The sequence below is a fragment of the Quercus lobata genome, chromosome 10 (assembly GCF_001633185.2).
Source record: "Quercus lobata isolate SW786 chromosome 10, ValleyOak3.0 Primary Assembly, whole genome shotgun sequence".
Classification (NCBI taxonomy): domain Eukaryota; kingdom Viridiplantae; phylum Streptophyta; class Magnoliopsida; order Fagales; family Fagaceae; genus Quercus; species Quercus lobata.
The window spans coordinates 38,528,328-38,550,561 of NC_044913.1; the positions used below are offsets into that span (position 1 = coordinate 38,528,328).

The 22,234-nt window shown below is 39.7% G+C and overlaps 1 protein-coding gene and 1 long non-coding RNA gene across 2 annotated transcripts; both read right to left on the minus strand.

The window, feature by feature from the left end:
• Positions 1–11,499: 11,499 nt before the first annotated feature.
• Positions 11,500–11,994, minus strand: LOC115964718. The gene has a single exon (XM_031083978.1). It carries the CDS (start codon positions 11,992–11,994, stop codon positions 11,500–11,502), a length of 495 nt encoding a protein of 164 aa, XP_030939838.1.
• A 3,865-nt stretch (positions 11,995–15,859) lies between these two features.
• On the minus strand, positions 15,860–19,993 carry LOC115966099. The gene is made up of 7 exons (XR_004086307.1): positions 19,739–19,993; positions 19,285–19,395; positions 17,408–17,479; positions 17,289–17,309; positions 17,028–17,095; positions 16,153–16,280; positions 15,860–16,071 (listed from the first exon to the last, which is right to left on the minus strand). It is a non-coding gene; the product is annotated as an uncharacterized LOC115966099 (long non-coding RNA).
• Between the last annotated feature and the right edge of the window lie 2,241 nt (positions 19,994–22,234).

The window sequence follows — 22,234 nt, forward strand, 5'->3', positions numbered from 1 at the left end:
TGTCAGGGGGAGTATTTTTGTTTATGAGGGATGTAGTGAGGACTTTTTGTATCTTTTATTTTCTTTTCTTTTTAGATACATTGTGATAGAAAACCTTGTATTCTTATTGATATATATATATATATATATATATTGAGGTTGTTATTACATTCCTTCACCTATCTCTTTATGTGTTGTTTCCTTTCTCTCGTTATCCACATGCTTCTTATTTATTGTATGCAATCTTTTATATTTCTGTTTCACACTAAGATGCCGTGATGAGTTTTGTTTAAAGTATTTCAAAAATATAAGTTGTCAAAGTCTTTCTTGCCATGAACTCTCTTCTTGCAAAGTTTTGAAAAGTTTGTGTTAAGATTATATTTTATTGTATTCAACAAGTGAGTATGAGTTGAGTGATTTCTGACTTCTCTCATATGATCATTTGTTTGTTGTGGTTTTGTAACGGATTGCCAAAGGGGGAGATTGTTAGGACATATGTAAATCATGTTAGGAACATATGTCATCTAGAATTGGCTAATCCTTTGACAAAACGCAGTTTACTTGAAATTGGGTAGATCTAGGATGTGTTGAATACTTCAAGGAACAAGAGTTCAAGTACAAGTGTTAAAGCCATACAAATCTGTCCAAGAATCAAGTGAAGAAGTGCTGTATTTTAAAGTTCGACAGGTAGCTCGACAGATTGCATTTATCAAGGTTTAAAAGGCAGTTTTAGCCCGATGCTCAACAGCTGCTCGATAGATAACCTATCTACCGAGATTTACAAAAATCAGTTTTCCATATCTGATTTTACACATATCCGTGTATACTTGTTTAGGCTTTCTTTTCTCACAACCCTAAACATGTATAAAGATTATTTTAAATGCCGTCACACTTGATGAAACTTGATGCAAATGTTTTGTTCAAGCAAATTGTGATCAGAGAAAAATTTGTTCTAGTTCATCTTTCTCTTGAAAAAGCTGTTGCGTTTGTATGCCGTTGGGTTTTGTAACCAAGGAGCTTCGTGATTTTCATCGTGTTGATGAATTGAGGAACTTTACAGCTAACATCCTTCTTAAGTTGGTGTATTAGCCACGTATTATGATCTGTGCATCGATTTGTTAGTTACGTACTGGGAGTCGTGCATTGAAAATGAGAGATTGTCACTATAGTATAAGTCCAATTGGGTATTGGGATAAAGGTTCAACTATAGGTTAGTATAAGGTACTTGGATACCTTTACTTGTAACCGCTTGTTATGATAATAGTGGATTCTTGGGAGTAGTGACCTTAGAATCACCCGGTGGGGTTCTTGCCTTGGAGGTTTTTCCCCATTTGTAAACAAATCATTGTGTCAACTTTATTTTCTGCTGCATATTAACTTAGTTGATGATTTGTTTGTGTTACCATGCGTATTGCATGCAAAATGGTATCATTAAAGATATGAAGGATGATCTAAGAAATAAGTGAAAAAAAGTTGTTTCATCAAGTCTCAACACAAGCTTGATAGATGCTGCTATCGAAGATTAATGGTGAAGCTTGACACAAGCTCAACGCAAGCTTGATCTATCGAGATCTACGATTTCAGAAATTCCAGATTTGAAATTTGGCCCACGATGGCTTGAATGATTAGGGTTTCTCTTCTTACAACCCTAGTCATATATAAAACTTATTTTAAAAAAGTCATTAAACACGGAAATAGAGACTTAGAACTCATATACTCTGTGAGAAGTTACTATGTTTATGCGCCTTGGGGTTTTGTAACCAAGTGCTTCTTGATCTTCATTGTTTATGAAGTGAAGAAGTTTGCAGCCAACAACAATCAATCAAGTTGCTAGAGTTAGTCACGTACTAGGACCTTGCAACAACGGAAAAAAGGCTACTACAATATCAGGTTCAATTAGGTATTTAAGCGAAGGTTCAACTGTAGGTTAGTATTTTGGGATAGGCCAAGGTAGTGGTAAGATTCCTCATACTTGTAACCGCTTGATTATTGATTAGTAGATTCTTGGGAGTGGTTACCTTAAATTCACCTGACGGTATTTTTGCCTTGCGAGAGGTTTTTCCCATTTGTCAACAAATCATTGTGTCAATTTAATTTCCACTTCAATTATTTTATTTGGTGATTTGTTGCTGCCTCCACATTTTGCTTGTAAACTTAATTAATCAACTTGGGTAATTGAATTAATTAACTAGGGTCAATCTATTTTAACCCAACATCAATGAGCACGACAAGTACCATATATCTATGTTAAAAGCAAAGGTATAAATAACAAATAATGGAATACTTACAAGTGCATTAAAATAGCTATGAGGCCTAATGGAATCAGACCAAAAGGAAAACGTCTTAATGAATGGCTTCTACTCTGATGTGAAGTTAATGAGGCATTCACTGACTAGGAGCCTGAAAAATAAAAAGTCATGTTTGAGTATGAGAGAGTTATAAATTCAAAGTTATTTATTTGCCAAAATATGGGAGGAAAGAGTAACTTACAATTATAATTCGCCAATCTAAGGGGTTGAAGAGCCAAATCATAAACAATAATTCTGTCTTTTGTCTCCCATAACAAATTCTGTAAAATGAAAACAAATAAGATTGTTGAAATAATTATCATAATAGTAAAGTGAAGGCAGTGGGACCAGGTGTGGCAACAATTAGATTCTTGAATTGTTATAGCTCTTAAGCACAATTAATGTAATAGAAAAACACAGCCTCACATTTAAAATTAGAATACACACTAATCCATTTTGTATAATTGCTAGAAAGAATTGCTAGGTACTCAAAAAGTCATTGAATTGCCCATCAACCGCTCATGATCAAGATCATATTGCTGCCGCCAGCACATATTGACATTGATTTCAATGCATAGTTACATAGACAAACAACAACTAATCCAGTAGTCAAAGCCAACCTCTTAAAATTGTAGTCCCAAATGGATTCTTCTCAATCTTAATGCATCACACCTCATGAATATCACAATGTAACAACAAAGTGACCCATTAGAAATAATGACACAATTTAACAAGAACCATGTTTGATTCAATAATTAAAGACCAAGTAAGATTTTACCAAAAGGGGAAGTGAAATATCTTACTAGTGGGTCGTTATATTCAAGGTAGTTTTTTGGTTTTAACACGAATGAAGCACCCCCTGCAAAGTTCAAACTAACCAAGGGAGATATCGTTACACTGAAAACAGGACAAAGTGTATTGTAAGACTGAAGAACTCTTTTGGAAAATAGGAAAGAATTAGATAGAATTGAAAATAAAATAAAATAAAATAAAAAACTCTTTTGAAGCCTAATCATTCTACTGCATAGAACTAATTCAAAAGTCTTGCATCATCCACTAGACAGAATTCAAGACCTTGACTAGATGGAATGGTGTTATTAGGGGTGGCAATTCGTGTTCGCATATCGGGTTTGTGTCGTGTCAACTTATGAGTATTTGAATATATAAGTTAACACTAACCCGACATGTTTATTAAACAGGTCAAGATTCCTCAATTCTAATACGACCCATTTGTAAAACGGGTTAGTCGTGTTGACTTGTTTATTAGATTTTATCAAAATGAAAAAACAATTTATGAAAAAACAAACAAATAAATATTTTTATTATAAAATTCATAACTAACCAGTAACTGCATCACAAATAATCATTCAAAACTAAAACATATCTAAATATCACAAATAATCAATTATAATGTGTCAAAGAAAATAAAGCACAACAACTATTAAGTTTATTTACCTAAGGTTTGAAGGGTATATTGGTAAAATGTCATTTAATTAAACAGGTCAGATGAGTAAAACGGGTTCCATGGATTGAACACTGTAAGGGGGTGGGTTGTGCTAATGGTGTTGGGCTGCCTCCTGCTGCACTAAGCCCAAGTTTTCTGGATAAGAGAGTTGGGACCGGCTCAGCTTCAGCTTAAGTTGGTCTGGCTTGTGCGCAAACTAGGCCAGGTCTGCCAGGGACGTGTTCACGGCAGGCGAAACTGTTGCAAGCAAATCGTGGTTGACAGACATAATAATAATAAAATAAACAAAAAAATATCTAGCCATTTAATGGGGAATTGACCAAAAAGCCCTTAAAATCAATTACAACAGCAATACTAATCGTTTTCTTTGTGGAAGGGAAAATAGCATAACAGAGGATATCAAATATTAATACATATGGGTTAGTCAGAATATTAGGAAAATCAACCAAAATCCAATCTGCAGGAGCAGAGCCACAAAGGGAAGAACATTCCTTCTCAACGCAGTCAATCTCTCAGGAAAGAGTCCTGCCGTGGAGATTAACCGCCCTAAGGGAAACGAGCCTGAGTGGTTTTTCTGTGCAGATACTCTCGAGGTTTTCACAAAGGGCCGGATTTCATGAGGGAGAGAAGGGACCAATCTACCGGTGCATGCCCACCATTCTAATTCTCACTATTTCTTTCTTTCTTGTGGTTTTCTTTCTTTCTTTTCCCATTCGTTTTCTGTGTTATTTCTTTTAAGTTTTCTATCTCTTAGTCAAAGTTCCCATTGCTCCTCCTCTTCTCTGTTCACAGCAAGACCCTCCTTTTCTAGTGCTTGCCGTGACCAGATTTTATTGTTTTAGCCCTTAACTTCCTTTGTCTGGTCAGGGTGTACTAGCCAACCATCACTGTTCCGTCTGTGTATCGCCCTCCCATCGCCAGACAAGGAAGAGTATTTTGTTTGCTAGTCTGCCACGACACCCTTTCCTGCTATGGTCTGGGTTATTTCTCTCTCCCTATCCCTCATGGCATGCACCTAATGGTTCCAACTCAGCTTGCCTCTTTTGGGTAGTAAGCCATCCCAGCAGGACACTTCCCCAAAAGGGTCTGAGCCGGAACCTTAAAAATAGATTTTTCCCCTCTCCCCACCACCAAACCATGCCCTCTGAATCTCTGACCCCCCGACCTCACCATGCTTTGTATTGGCTGGGTACAGGCTGGTGGTGCTTGGGCCTTGCGCATGCCTTCATTCCATATGTGTCCAAAACCTGCCTGCTGCCCATTCGTCTGCCGTGGTCTGGAGGCTCGCCGTCCGTGTTTTTTGACCTTTTATGTGGGTTGCTTTTTGTTTTCCCACTCCCCTCAGGAGTTGGGCTTTATTTGATGATGGGCCTTACATTTCTTTGGCCCACTCCTTGGTTTCCCTCATTTCTTGCAATATCGTTCTGTTATTCCTACTGTAATGATTTAATCCTGCTGGGCCTCTTTTAGGCCAGCCATTTATTCCTTCTCCCAGTGGCTTGGCATGGCCACTGGTTTGCTTTTATTTATGGGCTCCTATGTCCCTTTTGTCTTTCCCTTGGGCATCCTTGGCCTGTTTGCTTTCTTTGGGCTTCCTCTGCCCTTTTGCTAATTCTGCATTCCCATGGGCTTTTACTAACTTCATTGGGCTTCCCCGACCTAATAACCTTATTCTCATCTTTGGGATTTATGGGCCTGCCATAAACCCCTTACTTTCTTAGTTTGCATTACTTTGGGTCTGCAGTAGCCTTTTCTCACTTTTCTACCTCATACACTGCCCATGGGATGCTATTTCTTTCTTTCCGAGCTTCTTTAAGGCCACTTGCCTCTTCAAGGCCCATTTGTTTATTTCTTGGGCCTGTGATCCATTATTCCTGCCGCTTGGGCTAATGGTTTTGCTGTCTGCTTTGCCAATTCTTTGATGCCCTTGTTATTGGGCTTTCTTTCTTTCCACCTGGATTCTCACAAATAACCCTCAACATTTAGCCCCCTGAACATATGAAATGTTCCTGCGGTTCATGTGTGAATGAAAAGATATTTTTGTCCTCTCTCTTCTCTTCCTTTTCTTCTTTCTTCGCGGGCCTTTTTTAAGAATTGGACCCCTCCTCATATATATATACATATATATATATATATATATGTATATATATATTTTTTTTCTTTCCTGCTATGAACAGGGTTGTCTCTTCGAATTTCCTAGTTTGGCAGTTATTCTCTAAGCATAGCCACCGTTTCATTAATTTCATCCCATTCTGATGGTTGACCCGTCGTCTTCCTTCGTGCCGTTATTAATGACCTGGGTATTTAAAGAGGAATTCTTTTGCACTTTAAACACAAACTCCTTCTTTTCCAAGAACACATATTCTCCGTCTATTACTTTTCACTATCTTTTCCTTTTCAAACACCCGTACCTATCTTCTTCGACTAAGTCCTCTTACCATGTCGCCGGTGAAAAGCCAAGGCTCTTCCCACCGTAAAGGGAAGGCAATTGCTTCCGACTCTCTCGCCGTTCCTGACATAGGCGAGGAGACGGAACACTTCGAGTCGGAGCAGTTCACTGGGGAAGAGACACAACGTGACCCCAACAGTGAATGCATCCCTTTGATCGATCTGTGGTACGAAGTACACCTTTACTTTCCAAAAGTCCCTGGTGACTATGCGCCGTCGCCGCTAGGTCGCGTATGGCTCGCCCTTGGTCGGCGAAACCCCGACGTCGCTTGAGCTCCGTCAGCATCCTCAATCCCTGATCTAGCCATTCGCCAAGGCATCTCACTTCTTGTACCCATTCATTTCGAATTTGGGTCTGGCACTGCCTTGGGTTGGAGAGAATGGGTCGACAGTGAGTTATCTGATGCAGGCTTCATGGGGTTATTGCAACGAGCCGGCGTCTTGAAAGCCATTGTCTCATCTCGCTGCCTGTCGAACTTCCGAGACCTCTACAACCTTCGACATTTGGTCCGACGGTGGTGTACCACCACCCACACCTTCTTTTTCTTGTGCGATGAACTCACCGTTACCTTTGAAGACGTGGCCAATCAGTTACTTTTGCCTATTCTTGGTGATGCCGATCCTGCCATTATAGAGTTTTCTCCGGAAGAGGAGGCTATTGAGGCCGAACCGAGGAAAAGGATGGCCGAAAACGCCAAACTGTCATACTGGGTTAGTTCTTCTTCTAAGTTTTCTGTAGCTACTCGTCGCGCGGCTTTTGTTACGTTTTGGCTTTGTAAATTTGTTTTTGGGTCCCACCCCCACTATGCCATAAAGCCTTTGTACTTTCATTTAGCCATCAAAATATCTGCTGGGGTAAGCCTGCCGTTGGTCCCCATGTTCTTGGGGCATCTGTATGTCCAATTAGATATTCTGCGTAGTGACGAGAGTCAGGCGGGATCCTGCCATATAGTTACCTCTTCCGTCCACTGTACCATATTGCAGCAATTGTTATTTGAGCGTTGTGCTCAATACTTGGCAAAGTGTAAACCTGCTCGTTTTGCTAGAGATAAGTACCAGACATGTCCGAGGATAATTACTGACTTTTGCAGTAGGTTTGAGTTTGATTTTCCGCTTGCTTTCCGCTGGTCTGGCTTGAAGCCCATTGGTTATTCTGTTGTTGAGTCTTTTGATGAGGGTGTCGGTTTTTCTTGGAGGGCTTATAGAAATTTGGGTGCAATTTATACATGCATAGATTCTGCCATGGGTTCATTTGTTGATACCATTAGGACTACTACCCCCTTGGCTGGTTTTGATGAAACAGGGATTACTTATCTGGCGGCCACTAATGCCGGATGATGGCCTTACTTAGCCGATGAAGGCATTAGGTTCGTTTACTATCCTGCTAACCGGGCAAGAAGGTAGTTTGGGTTAGATTAGGATATCCCTGATGGCATTTCCTTCCTTATGGAATCTCCTACTTCGGTCCACCCTTTTCTAGGGCATATTGCCTTTGAATTTTGGAGGCAACGCTTCAATGTCGTTATAGTTCCCAGTTCACTAAGGGAGGGCCTCTGTACTCCTCCCATGCACAGTTATTGGCAAGCGGTGATGACTACATTTGTGGATGAGCTAGTGGGTAGCCGTGACTTCTCTCTTATTCCCCCTGATGGGCTTGGTATGATCATCTCGGTTAACCCTCGCTTGCTTCTCCCTTCCAAATCTGTTTTGGCGTATGCTAGGAGACAGAACCTGTCAGCCATCTTCGAATGGGATGCAGAGAAAAAATGATGGTACTGGCATGCTGGCGATTATCCTCCTGGTTGGGAGAAAAAGGTCAAAGTAACAAATATCTCTGTACCGAGTAAGAAAGCTCCTGCCAAGCTTAAATCTGCCGGTAAATCCAAGCCTGCCACCCCACTACTACCTACAGGTGCTTCGCTGGCTAGCAGAACCCGAGGTAGCAAAAGGAAGACAACCCCTCATCCTGTGTCTGTTGCTGAGCGGAGGGTAAGTTATCTCTTTTTTTTTGAAAAAATACCTTTTAACTTTCTTGCAGCTAACCTTGCTAATTTCCTCTTCCTCTCTTTTAGTCTAAGCATAAGGAGGACTAGTCAGTTACCCGCTCTATTTTGCTTAATGAGCTCGAATCAGAGGTACGTCTCTTTTCTTCACTTCTTTTTTTCTTTTTCACACGTTTTCCCTCTGCTATATGTCTTTTGTTTCGCTTCTCATTGTTAATAATTCCTTTGGTCTTCACATCAGTATTTGTATTCACTTTCTTCCCCTTTTTCTTTTTAGGAGGAGCCCGAACCTCTATCCATATATCGCCCTACTGCCGAGGAGATTTCCGCCTCCATGGGTGTACCTATGGAAGGCTTTTTCGATAGGGCCTATGTGGTATTCGCAACACCCGTTCCCCTTAATGCTGGACATAAGGCTCCTGCCAAAGCTCCCACCCCTTCTACCGAGTCGGTACCCAAAGAAGAGGGTACTCATACTGAAGGGGTTGGTGAGACTACACCTCTGCCCACCGAGACACCCGCTCCTGAAGAAGAGGATTTCATTTGTACTTGCATTCAGCACCCTTTTCAGTTGTACCTACTGCACCTGCTTCTGCTGTACCTACAGTACTTGTTTCCGCTACACCTGCAGCCTCCATTCCTGGTAGCTCTGGCAAGTTTCCTTTCCCTTTTATTATATATATATATATATATATATATATATATATATATATTTTGTAAATCTTCTCTTCCCAGACCATGGCTTCTCATTTGCCTTGCGTTTTTTCTTTATAGGTCCACTTCCTACTGCCCCTTCTTAGTTTAAGGTGGGTAGCAGTTCTGCCGCTGTCCCGGGCCCTGCGAATGATGCTGCAACCTTCTTTGCCCGCTTTGACTAGCCGGAGATTAACGACCTTGGCCTGGCAGACTTCTGGGCTTCTGGTCCTCCTTACGTGGATTTTTATGGCTTCCGAGTTTCCAAGGATTGCATTTCTTACTTGGTGATGATCTACAGTGGCCGTGGCAATTTTATGCAAGAATTCCATTTTGGTCATTCTGCTAGGGAGCATTTCTTGAAGATGTTGGGATGCGTACTGAATGACATTGAGCACAGCTTTATTGATTCTGTCTCTGTCGAGAGGATCTTGCAGTGGAGGGCCGTGATTCAGGAACTTATCAGCGTGGGTTTTGCTGTGGAGTTTGTTCTAGATCACCTCCGTGAGGTTACCCGAGCCCTTTTTATGAGGAGAGTTCAACCAGCCGTTGATGTTATAGATGTCCGTATCGAGCTTTTGAAGAAAGAGGTGGTGGATTTGGAGGGTCGTCGCGAACGTTTTCTTTCTGGCGTTGGTGGGCCCAATCATTTTGGAGACCAAACTCTCATTTCCGAACTCCATTGATAATGACGCAGTTCCCTTCCCTTTTTCTTTGCTTTCCTGTTTTTGTTATGTCGCCCAGAACACTTATATGTTTCCTATAGTATTTATTTGGCATGTGTTTGCCATAGTTTGGGTTTGTAATCATGACGCTACACTTTGCTACTACTTTTACTATTACTATGACATGGTGCTAATACTTCGTACTTTTTCATTACATATTCATGAAAGCACGTTACAATTTTTTTTTTTTGTGACATAATCACTTGGAGGAAAAAAAAAAAGTGAAGGAAACATAAAAGTTTTTTTTTTTTTTTTTTTTTAGCAAAAGAAATGGACAACAACATGACTCTTTTCCCTAAGCATAATATCGTTTCAGCCATTTTCCATTGATAGGATCCATTAAGTCCCTACCATCCATTTGGGTTAGACGATAATACCCACTTTAATGCGCTTCTCTTATCACAAGGGGTCCCTCCCACTTTGGTGTAAACTTAGATGGTCTTGCTAGGCCTTGCCGGACATAGTCTGCCACCTTTAGCACAAGTTGTCCTTCCGTGAACACTCTTTCCTTGGTTATTCTGCCGTAGGCTTTAGTCATCTTTTGTCTGTATCTTCGGCTGCATTCCTGGGCCTTTTCTCTCTTTTCATCAAGCCCTTCTAGGTCTTCGCACCTTTCTGCCACAAAGACTTCTTCCTCCTTTTCCTTTTCTCGCGTCTGCATGACCCTCAGGGACGGTGTCATTATTTCTACCGGGCTTACTACCTCAATTCCGTAGACTAAGGAAAAGGGTGAAAAGCCCGTGGCTGACTTTGGTGATTTTCTATAAGCCCAAAGAGAATCTAGCAGGTGCGTCGCTCATCCTCTCGTATACTCTTGGCTCATTTTACTGATGATCTTTATGAGAGTTTTGTTTGTTGCCTCTGCCTGCCTATTCCCTTAAGGGTAATAAGGTGATGATCATTGGTGCTTGACTTGGTAGAACTCTAGCATCTTTCTTACATCACTGTTGACAAATGGTGTGCCGTTGCCACTGATGATCCTGTGAGGCACCCCAAACCTTACAATTATATTTTCTTTGATGAAATTTGCCACTACTCCTCCTATGGCCTTATGGAGTGGCACTGCTTTTGCCCACTTAGTAAAATACTCTGTAGCCACTAATATCCATATGTATCCACGTGATGGTGGGTTAACTGGCCCTACTAAATCTAACCCCCAAGTGTGGAAGGGCAATGGGGTGACCATGCTATGTAAATCCTGCGGATGGGTTTGAATCAAGTTGGCTTGTACTTGACAACTGTGACACTTTTTTACAAATTCTGCCACATCTCTTTTCATGGTTGGCCAGTAGTAGCCCATCTGTAGCAGGCATCTGTAAAGCTTCTTCTTCCCCTGATGTTCACCACATTCCCCTGAATGTATTTCTTTTATCATTTCTTTTGCTTCTTCAAGGTCCAAACACCTCAAAGGGTCCCCATCATATCCTTTTTTGAAAAGGACCATGTTATGCAAGAAGTAACGTGTTGCCAACCTCTTAAACTTGTATCTTTCACTGTGCTTTTGTGGCAGGATGCCTTCTATTAGGTACTGCAGGGCTCCTCCAATCCTCGCTGACGAATACAGCGTAACTTTTCTCCCTGTTTGCCGCAAGCTAGCAAGTCCCACACTGGGTTTGGACTTGATTTGCATCTTTACCCATACTTGGCCAATAGAAGCCTACCTTCTGAAGTCTGCGGTAAAGACTGACTTCTCTGCAGGACCCACAAGTCTTGTCGTGTATTTCTTTCAATTTTCTCTGGGCTTCTTCCAGCCCCACACATCTGGATAAGACCCTACCTGGCATCCTGTGGTACAACTCCTCTCTTACCAAGGCGTAGTCTTTAAGTATCTTTAATTCTGCTGCATCGTCTCCCTTTATCAAGACTTCCTTTATGGGGATCCGCCAATCCCCTTCGCCCTATTCCTCCCGGAACTTTTCCTTCAACACCCCAATGATGGATTCTTCCCACTTGCTGACTTCTATCCTGGTGCTATCCCCTTTGAAGATTATTTGCGACCCTAATGCGGCTAATGCATCTGCAAACTGGTTTTCGTTTCTCAGAGCATGCTCTATTTCGAAGGTTGAAAATTTTTCTTCCATCCTCTGGGCCATCACTCTGTATTGGGCTAGGCTAGGCTCCTTTAAGGAAAAGCTTCCCTTGTCCTGGCAGACAACCAGGTTCAAATCTCCCAATACCCTCAAATGTTTGACTCCCATTTTGAGAGCTGTGGCAAGCCCGGTTAGGTAGGCTTCGTACTCCATCGTGTTGTTTGAAAAAGGGAATTCCAGCTTAAATGACAGCGCCACTGCCTTGTCTTCTTCATGATACAAAACTACTCCTACCCCTCCGGAATGGGTAGTAGAAGACCCATCGAATTTCATTACCCACTGTTCTCTGACCTCTTCTGTCATGGCTACTTCCCTTGGAACTTCATCATCCAGCGGGAATTTTTCCTCTCCTGGAAACTGTGCCAATAGATCTGCTATGGCCTGACTTTCACTACCCTAGGTGTCCCCATTCTCAAGTCGTATTGCGATAATTGTAGCAACCATTGGGATATTTTGCCGGAGTGGATCGGTTGTTGTAACAAAGCTTTAATGGCATGGGACTTAGTCATCAGCCATACTTCGTAAGCCAAGAAATAATGACGCAACCTCTGCGAAGCGTATACAATGGCCAGGCATGCTCTCTCTGCCCTTGGGTAATGAGTTTCTGCATCTTTTAAGGTGCGGCTGTGTAGTATATTGGCTGCTCGACACACCTCCATCTTCTTGGGCGATTAGTGCACCGATGGCATACGAGTTGGTGGCCAAATTAAGTAGCAGTGGTCTTTTATGGATAGGGGCCTGCACCGTGGGGAGGTTCATCATTATCTGTTATAGCCTTTTGAAGGTTTTCTGCTATGCTTCCCCCTACTTAGAACTTTTCCCTTTCTTGAGCAACTTGGTGAAGGCAAAGGTGATTGATGCCAATCCAGGGATGAATCTCCAGATATATGAGACTTTTCCTAAGAAGCTCTTCAACTCTTTTACTGTGGCCGGAGGTCTCGTAGTTGCTATGGCCGTGGCTTTGGCCGGGTCCACGTCTATGCCCCTGCTGTGAACCAGGAAACCCAGGAATTTCCCAGAGGACACTCCGAATGCGCACTTGAGGGGATTCATTCTTAACTTAAAAACTCTGCATCTTTCGAATACCCTTTTTAACACGCAAAAGTGTTCTTCTCTCCTCCTTGATTTAATCACTATGCTATCCACATAGTCTTCTAGCTCCTGGTGCATCATATCGTGAAATATGGCCGTCATTGCTCGTTGATAAGTTGCACTTGCATTTTTTAACCCGAAGGGCATCACAGTGTAGTAGAAATTGCCTATGGGTGTTCTGAAAGCATTTTTCTCTGCATCCTTTGGTGCCATCCTGATCTGATTATATCCGCTAAAACCATCCATGAACGAAAACATGGCGCTTCGTGCTGCGGAATCTATTAGTAAATCAATGTTTGGCAATGGGAATTCATCCTTTGGACAGGCTTTGTTAAGATTTCTGAAATCTACACAGCATCTTATCTAGTCGTTCTTCTTCTACACTGGTACTATGTTGGATAGCCAGCGAGGATGCTAAATAGGCTTGATGAATCTTGCAGCCAGCAATTTCTGCACCTCTTTGACTATTTGCCCTTCTATTTCTGTGTGAAATATCCTGGCAGGCTGGGCCACCGGCTTGGCCCCTGGGTCTACATTTAATGTATGCGCAACTAGCCCGGGATCCAGTCCTGGCATTTCACTGTAGTCCCAAGTGAAAACGTCTTTGAATTCTTTCAACAGAAGTATCAGTTCTGACTTCTCCTTTTCTGTCAGGCTTGCACTAATTGAGATAGGTCTTGGTTCTTGTGAATCAGATCCTAGGTCAACTTCTTCCAATTCTTCCTCTGCCACAACTTGTGTGTCCTTTTTTGTCTTTACTTCCCCATCCTTCTCTTCTTCCTTTCCCAAACTTTCTTGAGCGACGCAACACGCCAAACTCCCGTGTTGCCCTTTTTGGGTGGGGCCCGCTTGCATCTCACTCGTGGGCCCCATGTGCCTTCATAACTTATACACAATCCTGCCATCAAGGCCTCGGACCCTGATGCACTAGGGTGTGTCTTCTGGCTCTGCAGCAGGTGCTTCTTTTCTTTTCTTCTTTCGCGCCAGTAGCTCCCTTAGATCGGGTTCTTGAGCGACGCAACACGCCAAACTCCCGTGTTGCCCTTTTTGGGTGGGGCCCGCTTGCATCTCACTCGTGGGCCCCACATGCCTTCATAACTTATACACAATCCTACCATCAAGGCCTCGGACCCTGATGCACTGGGGTGTGTCTTCTGGCTCTGCGGCAGGTGCTTCTTTTCTTTTCTTCTTTCGCGCCAGTAGCTCCCTTAGATCAGGTTCTGGGTCACCTTGGACATCTTCCCACCTAGGCACGAAGGTACCTCATGGCTTTGAAACCGAGTTTTCCCCAAATGGAGCCTATTGGTCGTAAAACATGGTTTCCACTAAATGAGCTTCTGCTTGCTCAAATGGCTAGGGGTTTGTAGCTATACGTATCATCCTGCCATTCAATCTTCCTTTCACACATTTGTGGTAGGTGGATGGGACCAGTTGGTGTTTGTGTAACTAGGGCCTTCCCAAGAGCACATGATAGGATACTTCGGTTCTGACCACATGGAAACGAGCTAAGGAGGCTATAGGACCTACTTTCAACCACAACTGAATGTGGCCTGTGGTGTACTCACCTCTTCCATCAAACCCCGTTACTTCCATCGGGCATCCTTGGATCTTTCTTTCTGAAATTCTTGCTGCTTGCAAGGTGCTCAACAGAATGAGGTTTACGGAAGCACCTATATCTACCAAGGCCCTCTTGATAATCATTCCTTTTAGCAAACCATTAAGGAAATCATAATTGTAAAACTTTTGCAAAGCTTAACAAACAATTAATAAAAAAAACAGAATATTGCATCTTATTATTTAAGTGATGCTACAATGACAGAAAAAAAAAATAAATAAAAGAGAATTAAAGAAGCCTGTTCACCAACTTAAACATTTCAAGGTCGATTGAGCATCTTTTGCACGTAACCACAAATTCTTCATAACTGTAAGGATAAGGTTCATCTCAGTTCCAATGTCCCATTCCAATTTTGTGGCATGCTTGAAAGTTTGGAATTTGATACAGGGCGGTTCCCGCAACAAGTTGTCGAAGCATTGTTCGGCAATTTCAAAGCCAATGCTTCCCATGTTCATCATTTAAAATTTCCAAAAGGTTATCAATCCCTCCAAGATTTGACTCACAAAGTAGCATGATTCCATAAATATAAGCTACAATAAAATTGCCACATGGAAGAGTTTATTCAATTAATTGTTTTCCTTCAACGAATTCTTCATTCAAAAAGTATGTCCAGCTTCCCACTATCAATAGCTCATGGGGATTTTCTGCTTCATAACATGAAAAAATTAGGGTTTTTTCTTTGTCATGTAGTAGAGCTGGGTGATTGAAATATGGAGTCAGTTGAATTTGTTGGAGGACTAACTTGGTTTTTGTTAACTTGTTGAAGCATTTGCAACTAATTAAGAAAAAGGAAAAAATTAAATTAATAGACTGAATCATTTATATAGAGGAAAATAAAGAAGTAGATACAAATTGAAAAAATAGTTTTTTATACCTTAACTTAATGTTTCATAGGAGTGTTGCCGAATCTTTGCCTACTTTCGAAAAGATTTCAACCAATTTGTCAGTAGGAAGATTTTTTAAAGGACTCATTTTTTTTCTTTTTTTTTGAAATAGTGTTATAACAGTTCATTTACTATTTATAATAAAATGATTTTTTAAGGTTCATAGTATCATATTAAATAACAATACATAATAATAATGTGTTTACGAATTTTGAAATGATTATACATGAATTTGATGGTGAAATGGTTAAATTCATATAGAATTTCGTATTGGAATTGGTTCTTAATGAATTTAATTGTTTCTATCCATTAATATTAACACTTTACAGTTAATGTTAGTGGTTAATTAGGTCCATTGAAATCTTGTTTTAGTCCCCTAACAATTCACAGTATTAGAAAGTGGGCAACCATTCGGATCCCAAGAATGTAAGACAAACCAGTTTAATGAATCAACCAAAATGAAAATAAATGTAAAACATTGAATCTTAATTGAACCTCATGTTGATCTGTTCAATAACTTAAGATTTGTTCAAAATTTGAGATCATGAAAGGCAGTACAAAAATATTTACAGTAAGACACTTTTATTTGGGGAACTACATGCAAGTAATACAAGTACAACTAACTCACAACAACATTTTATTATTTGCTAACTCACAATGACATTTGTCAATTCCATCTACTATAATCTTCCCACTGCCAGTTTTGCCAACAATACCTATTTTGTGCCCTCCCTCAAATGTGCAATTGATCCCCCGAAGAACAAGTGGTGCATCAGGCCTATATCTGATCTGTTTTAACATTGGTATTCTTAGAATCTCAACATAAGAACCTTCTTTACTTTTAACATTAAATCAAAAAAATATATTTACCTGCAAATCATGTATCTCAACTTTACCCACAGATGGCCAATTTGTTGTAGGCCGGTTCCCTTCTAACAGGAACATTCTTCAGGAGGTTTGGTGTAATGCCCTTGTAAAAACCTCGAACACCCGCTAACCTTCAAGCCCCAACAGAATAGATTAGCCTTATAGATGAGGAAATGTATCAGGTTTATAATGAAAGTAAGAATGTCTAAAAACCTTGTCTAAGTTTGTTACTCATTGGGGTGAGCCAAAATCTCTCACCTTGACAACTTGAGATCAATAGCTCTTTATTCTCTTACAGCATTTGCGAGAAAATGCACAGATTTAGTATTTTGCTTATAGAAAAATCAGCTCATCTGATCTTCATTGGAGCAACAAATGCTCAGTGGAGGGTTTCTCTTTGGCATTGTCGAGTTTTCTTGTAAAGGATATGGACTACTAAAATTCATGTTAACAGTCCTAAAAAGGGGGGAGAAGGGGGGGTGGGGGGGGAAGGGGCATGGTGGTTTTAAGGAAGGAAAAATATCACCCATCTATATGGTGACTGGAATTCTTTAATTCTGTTAGTCTTTCTTTTTGATTGGTTTGTATTCTTTTCAGTGCAGTGAGTTTACTATCGTAAATTCATTGTCCTTTTATTATCAATAAAGTTTTTTATTACCTATCAAAAAAAATATATAGTGATTGGAATTCCAACAACATGGATCCACTATAGACCAAAGCAAAGAACAGTAATTTATTCACCAAGATTATATAACCTCAATCGCCAAGCTATTAAGCATGACCAATCAAGTACAATTTTCAAAAGAGCAATGTATTTGCACTCTAGTTAGAGCTTTCCTTCTTTGGCTATGAAAATTAAATCTGAGCTATATACTTACCGTGCAGTTTCCTTCACAACATGCTAGCTATCCATGTATCTTGGAATTCCATCACTACTAGGTCTTTGCTGCCGAGGGAAACAGATATGACCAAATTCCATCCATTAATAAAAAATACAAATGAAACTAAAGGCTATGCAATATTTCAAGGGGAAACTTTAATAGTTATGATGAATGGATCAATCATCTTCCTTCAATATGTTTGATAATTACACAACATATACAGAGACAAAAAGGAATTAAAGGGTCACATTGTCAAACCTGCAATTGAGCTCTTACAACCTGGAAAATCAAGTCACCTAACCATATAAGAAGCAATGATCAACTAACAAATGAAATCAACAATTCATGGTCTAACACCAGGCAAGACAAATGCCTACTTGGAATGGATATGTCAGAAGAACAGCAGCAATTTTTGAGGATGCACCCAGAACAGCATAATCCACTGAATTCTGGGAAAAAAATTATGTAGAGTGTAAGAATTAATATACCATCAAACATTCATATCAGAGATACAAACAAATGCCAGTTAATAATATCACAAAGCAATCAATTATACTTCTGGAACTATGCGTAACTTACAGAGTTTTAAAAGCAGTGCAAAAGCCTACACTTAACTCCAATGTGTCTTTCTTAACTTAAAATACTCCTCATATACAATACTTAGAATGCCCCATGTTCCAAATGCTTTAGATAAATTATAGTGGACATTAAAACTTATTGTGCCTTATTTCTTTTAAGTGGAGTAATATTACAAATAAATAACAATGAAGTATGATATAAATTCCCAAGAGAACATACTTGTAATACTCCTATACACTTAGAGGGCACTAGCCATAGCACCAAAATCCTACCTTTTAATACTCCTATCCACTTATTTTTCTTTTTTTTTTAAAAAAGGATGGAATCTCAGTTATGGACAGGAGATCCATTCAGAGAGATGTGTGACATGGGCAAGAAGATATATCCAAGTTATCATGCATCTCACCTTGATAGATTTTGTTAGATTATATCCACCCACATCAAGGCCAAATGACCATTGGTATAGCAAATACTAGCAGAAACAAACTAAAATCCACTATACAATTAGGAATGGCAACAGGTTGGGTTCGGGCCAGGTTTTTCCATACCCGAACCCGACCCGCGGGTCTGTCCCAGAAACTCGGTCCCGGCCCGTTTATTAAACAGATTTTTTTCTTCACTCCAAACTTGGCCCATCGGGCACCCACGGGCCCCGCTAGCCATGCCCCAATTTGGGCCTAAACCGTGGCCCAATCCCCCAAAAAAAAAAAAATTCCTGAAGCCTATACTGTGGCCCAATAATTAAAAAAAAAAAGAGTTTGGCCAGAATGAAATTGTTGAAAATTTGTTGAAAAATAATAAAAGATATGAGGATCGACAGAGAAAATCAAAGAATGAAATTGAAAAATTGAAAAATAAAAAGACCCATCAAAAAATCATGGATGAACAATGACCAAAGATTTATGATTTTCCCTTTCAAGACGAAATGAACCCAAAAAAAAAAAAAAAAAAGAGAAAACGAGGTGGTCCGGTGGAAAAACATGGAGAAAGCAAGGCGACTGGAGGTGCAAGTGATGGCCAGCGGTGAAGAGCTTCAGGTTAATCAAGCTGGCGATGACAAATGTTTAGGCCGACGGTGACAGATCGGAGGTTGGGGGTGAGTGAGAGGGAGTGACCGAGTGAAGAGTGGGAGAGGAGAAAGAGAGTAGGGAGCAGCTAAGTGAACTGATTGTGTGAAATGGGTATGGGATTAGGGTTTTTTTTTTTTTTAACTTATATATATAGGGGTATTTTAGTATTATTCACTTATATATATAAACGGGTCGGGTCTGAGTCCAGGTTCGGGCCGGATTTTTGCAAAAACCTGAACTCAACTTGAACCCGCTTCGATTTTTTTTTTTAAAACCCATACCCGACCTTATAATTTATTGGGCCGGGTATCTGCAGGTCGGATATAAATTGCCATCCCTATATACAATCCTACATGTACACACCCTATCCGGTCCACTAATAGAACCACAGATTCAACATACAGATTTCTGTTAGTGACATCTTTCCATTAAACTAGGACTTGAATTTTCAAGAACATGACAGGACAAGAAATTTCCAGATTTGCTAAAAGGGAGTAAGTGACCCATTTGTCAATGCAAAAGTGTGCATTGATACTTCTAGTATATGCACATTTATACAATTATGCAGACCCAAATTCCAAAGAGCGTTGATTGTAGTGACTTACCAAGAGTTTATCATCACTTTCAAAATCCTTTTTTCTGTATTTAGACTTGAAGTCAATAATAACCTTATGAAGTTCCTCATACGCAGTAAACTGAATAGCACCATGAGAAACCTGCTAAAGCAGCACAAACACCTCTAAGTGGGAAAAATCATTGATTTAGCCTTTCATGTATTGATTTAGCCTTTCGACAGAAATGATGTAATTTGCTAAAGTGCACTGATTTTGAATTGAGAAGACAAGTGAAGTGTTTAATGAAAGACCATAAGAAAGTGTCATTCCAATAAATCCTGCAATAAAAGGAGAAATTGTCATAAAGAATCTAATACGCATATTTTACAGCTCAATATAACTCCACAAGCGTGTTTAAAAAACCATCTCCAGTAAATTGAAGCATCTATACAAGAACTGTAAATCGTTAAAGATAGAAAAAATAACTCTTCAAGGTAAAACTCACCAGAGCTAAAAATTCCTGGAGGAAGCAAAACCATGCAGAGTGCTAAAGAGGCAAGAACAACTACACTAAGTGTTTCTAATCTTTGGATCAATCACTCATTTGCTGCAAAACTATGGAATAAATGACTAGCATTTCTGTCAATCAGTTCAAGATTCTTTGCAAAGAATCGGTCTTCCTCCTCAAAAGCTCTTATAATCATGGCTCCTGCTAGAGACTCGGATAAATGATTTGCTACAAAGGACTTGGTTGTGCCATTGATCCACATAAACTCTTTTGCTGATGAAATCTATCCCCTCTCTCATCCGTCTTTATATAGACCCATTTTTTTACCCAAAAAAAAAAATTAGTAAAATATAGTGACCACTGAAAGTATTATCCTTAGTGTTCATAAACATATGAAGCCAAGAATAGCTTTGAACAAGCTTATTTTGTTAACCAATTAAGATTGAGCTTGGTTCAGTTAATTAATAAATGATCCCAAATTAACATCATAAAAAGTGAAACTTGAGCTGCTCACAAGCTGCTTAGTTCATTTTATAGCCTAGTTTCATGGAAATATGGCCATAATTTGAGAATTGAGACCATAGCTCCAGCCTTGCATTCTTTTTTAAATCGAAGAAGATTATTGGTTTAATTGCATATTTCTAAGCTAGTGATATGATCCTTTTTCTGCCTGAAAGGTGAAATTAAAATATTCGTTATTTCCCCTTTTCCTTAGGTGTGTAAAGATTTAATCGGCATTGAAAAGGAAGATGGAAACTCACGTTGTAAGAATTCATTGATGTTTGAACCCTTTGTGCAGCCTTAAAGCAAGTAGGCCTCCATCATCATGACCAACAAGAATTACCAAAGTAAACCCCATCTCTGAGTAGAAAGAAAGAAGCAAGTCTACCTGAAACATCAGAGAAAATATTTAGACCAAAATCTAAATTTGTTCCAGACGGAATGGGTGAAGATTGATAGGCCAAAAACGAATTGACCCCTTGTGATAAATTAACCAATTAATTTAGCCAAGTGAATTAATTAAGTTAATTAACATGCAAATGCGTGGTAGCACAAACAAATCACCAATAAACTAATTATGTAGCAGAAAATAAATAACACGGTGATTTATTTATGAATAGGGAAAACCTAACGGCAAAAACTTCACCGGATGATTTTCAGGTTACCACTTCCAAAATTCCACTATTATCACAACAAGGAGTTACAAGTAAAGGAATCCCAGTACTTTATACCAACCTACAGCTGAACCCTTACCCCAATACCCAATTGGATTTGTTCTGTAGTGACAATTTCTCCTTTTGATGCACGGCTCCCAAGTACGTGACCAACCAGTTTGATGCACAGATCCCAGTATGTGGCTTACTCCTTTGCACGAATCCATGCACGTGACTAACACCACAACAACCCCTTGATTGTTGTAGTTGATTTGCAGCAGCTTTACATAGAAACACTAATAAGATCTTCAATGTTGGTGCAAGAGACTTTGCTTGGTTACAAAACCCAAAGGCGTACAAAAAACGCAGCAAGAACTCTCTCTTCTGTAATAGGAGGTTAGAGTTTCAAAAATAAAACCTTATGAAGCTCTCCAAAGTTAGGTTTTTCTTTTTCCACCTCCTTTAAATAAGAGCTTAATGGGCTCTCCTATTTCAAATAGGTTTACACAAATCTTGGGCTTTCCTAGTCCAATAAGGATTATACAAACCCACAAACCTTGGGTTTTCCTAGTCCTATAAGGATTATACAAAACCCATAAACAAATAGCCTTTTAGAATAAAAACGTTGCTGGCTATAATCTAAATCTCGTAAGCTCGATAGATCGAGACATCTGTCGAGCTTTAATGAATCTCGACAAATCGAGCTTCTGTCGAGGAGGCATCGAGACCTGCAGATTGTACTTTTCTTGAGTAATCTTCATGTTTTCAATTTAACCACTTGTAATGATCATCTTGAACCTATTTGGATTTACCCAAAAAGAAGTAAAGTGCGTTTTGTCAAAGAATATGCCAATTACATAAAAATATGTCCCTAACAATCTCCCCCTTTGGCAATCCGTGACAAAACCACAAGAGTACATTGAATGTCCTAGAATACATTCTACTCAAGATTACAGAATAAATAAGCCTAGTCTAAAAGATCTAAACCTTGGAAGTTGCTACAAGAAGAAGGTTCTGAATCTTGACTTGGCTTTAACTTGTCTTTCCTAAAAGGCACTAAATAAAACACATCAAGGTACCATGTGGAAAATAATGACAAGTTAAATAAACAAGAAACATGTGTATAAAGAGAGAAAAGAAACAACACATGTGAGATAAAGAGTGAAACACATACATCATAATCAAATAAAGAAACAACACGTGATGTATGTAAATGGTTACAAAACCAAAAGATACACAACACAAAAAAAAAATATATCAATATCAATGTGTATCAAACTAACTCTCCCCCTAAGTTAGTTACATCAAAAACTTTCTTCCCTTTTAACATGAAGTTCTC

Excerpts from the sequence above, each read along its gene's own strand:
- LOC115964718 (XM_031083978.1), bottom strand. The coding sequence starts at position 11,994 with ATGACAGAAGAGGTCAGAGAACAGTGGGTAATGAAATTCGATGGGTCT.